This window comes from Plectropomus leopardus, unplaced genomic scaffold (assembly GCF_008729295.1).
Source record: "Plectropomus leopardus isolate mb unplaced genomic scaffold, YSFRI_Pleo_2.0 unplaced_scaffold2221, whole genome shotgun sequence".
Lineage (NCBI taxonomy): Eukaryota > Metazoa > Chordata > Actinopteri > Perciformes > Serranidae > Plectropomus > Plectropomus leopardus.
In genome coordinates, this window is record NW_024624060.1 from 1 (window position 1) to 1,426 (window position 1,426).

The window sequence follows — 1,426 nt, forward strand, 5'->3', positions numbered from 1 at the left end:
TCTGACATCATTTTAAATATAAAATTATTATAATTATTTATATAGTTGGTTTCTGGACATTTTTCCCTATATATACATATGTATAATTTTATAATAATCCTCCTCTCTTTTTTCAAACAATTTTGGGGTAATTTTTGTGACACCTTTAACCAATTTTTGGCCATTTTTTTTGGCATTTGTGGACAGTTTTTGCCAAGTTGGTCATTGTCTTTTTTCCCAATGTTTCTCAAAAGAAATTTTTTAAAAAGGGTTGAATAACTTGCGAGAGGCATCTGAACGCAGCTCAAAAAAACTGATGTGGATTCAGGTTTCAAAGGGTTAATACCAACAGTTTTTTCTGTCCTTGAATCCTAGTGTCTGTCCATTTGGACGCCAGCACCAGTCACCCCTGGCTGAGTGTGTCCTCAGACCGACTGCAGGTCCAGGAGGCAGCGGTGCGTCCCCCTCCTCCCTCAGACAGCAGACAGCGTTTTGCTGAGTGGCCCTGTGTGCTGGGGGACACCGTCATCACTGCAGGGAGACACTACTGGGAGGTGGAAGTGTCCCCTAATGGGAGCTGGAGACTCGGTGTGATATCAGAGTCTGTTAACAGGAAACAAAAGTCCACCATGTCACCAAGAAGAGGGTACTGGGTGCTGTGGAAGGGCACCAGTTTGTGGGCGTGCACAGACGAGCCCACCAAGCTGCAGAGGGCGGCTGTGCCGCGGCTCATCGGGCTGTATGTGGACGTCGGCGAGGGTCAGGTGTCTTTTTATGATGTAGAGCGAAGGGTTCACATTTATACTTTCTCCGATACCTTCAGCCACAGTCTGGTCCCCGTGTTCGGCTGCCTGGACGGACGCACGGTTCTTAAAGTCAGACCAGCACAGGTGTCAGATAAAAAACTCAGGAATGTGTCTCTGACTAGATTAGACCTGTTAGTCGTCAAATAAAAATATGGATCAACTTACTGTTTTAACCATTTGAAACCTGAGCAAATGTGCTAGATTTTTTCCAAAAACATGTCAAAANTCTGACATCATTTTAAATATAAAATTATTATAATTATTTATATAGTTGGTTTCTGGACATTTTTCCCTATATATACATATGTATAATTTTATAATAATCCTCCTCTCTTTTTTCAAACAATTTTGGGGTAATTTTTGTGACACCTTTAACCAATTTTTGGCCATTTTTTTTGGCATTTGTGGACAGTTTTTGCCAAGTTGGTCATTGTCTTTTTTCCCAATGTTTCTCAAAAGAAATTTTTTAAAAAGGGTTGAATAACTTGCGAGAGGCATCTGAACGCAGCTCAAAAAAACTGATGTGGATTCAGGTTTCAAAGGGTTAATACCAACAGTTTTTTCTGTCCTTGAATCCTAGTGTCTGTCCATTTGGACGCCAGCACCAGTCACCCCTGGCTGAGTGTGTCCTCAGACCGACT

The 1,426-nt window shown here is 41.8% G+C and overlaps 1 protein-coding gene across 1 annotated transcript; it reads left to right on the forward strand.

Annotated features, from left to right (window-relative positions):
• Positions 1–354: 354 nt before the first annotated feature.
• On the forward strand, positions 355–932 carry LOC121965899 (E3 ubiquitin-protein ligase TRIM39-like; the record flags this gene model as incomplete). Its single annotated transcript, XM_042516010.1, has 1 exon — positions 355–932. A coding segment is annotated over one exon (578 nt), but the record flags the coding sequence as incomplete, so codon positions are not given.
• Positions 933–1,426: the final 494 nt, after the last annotated feature.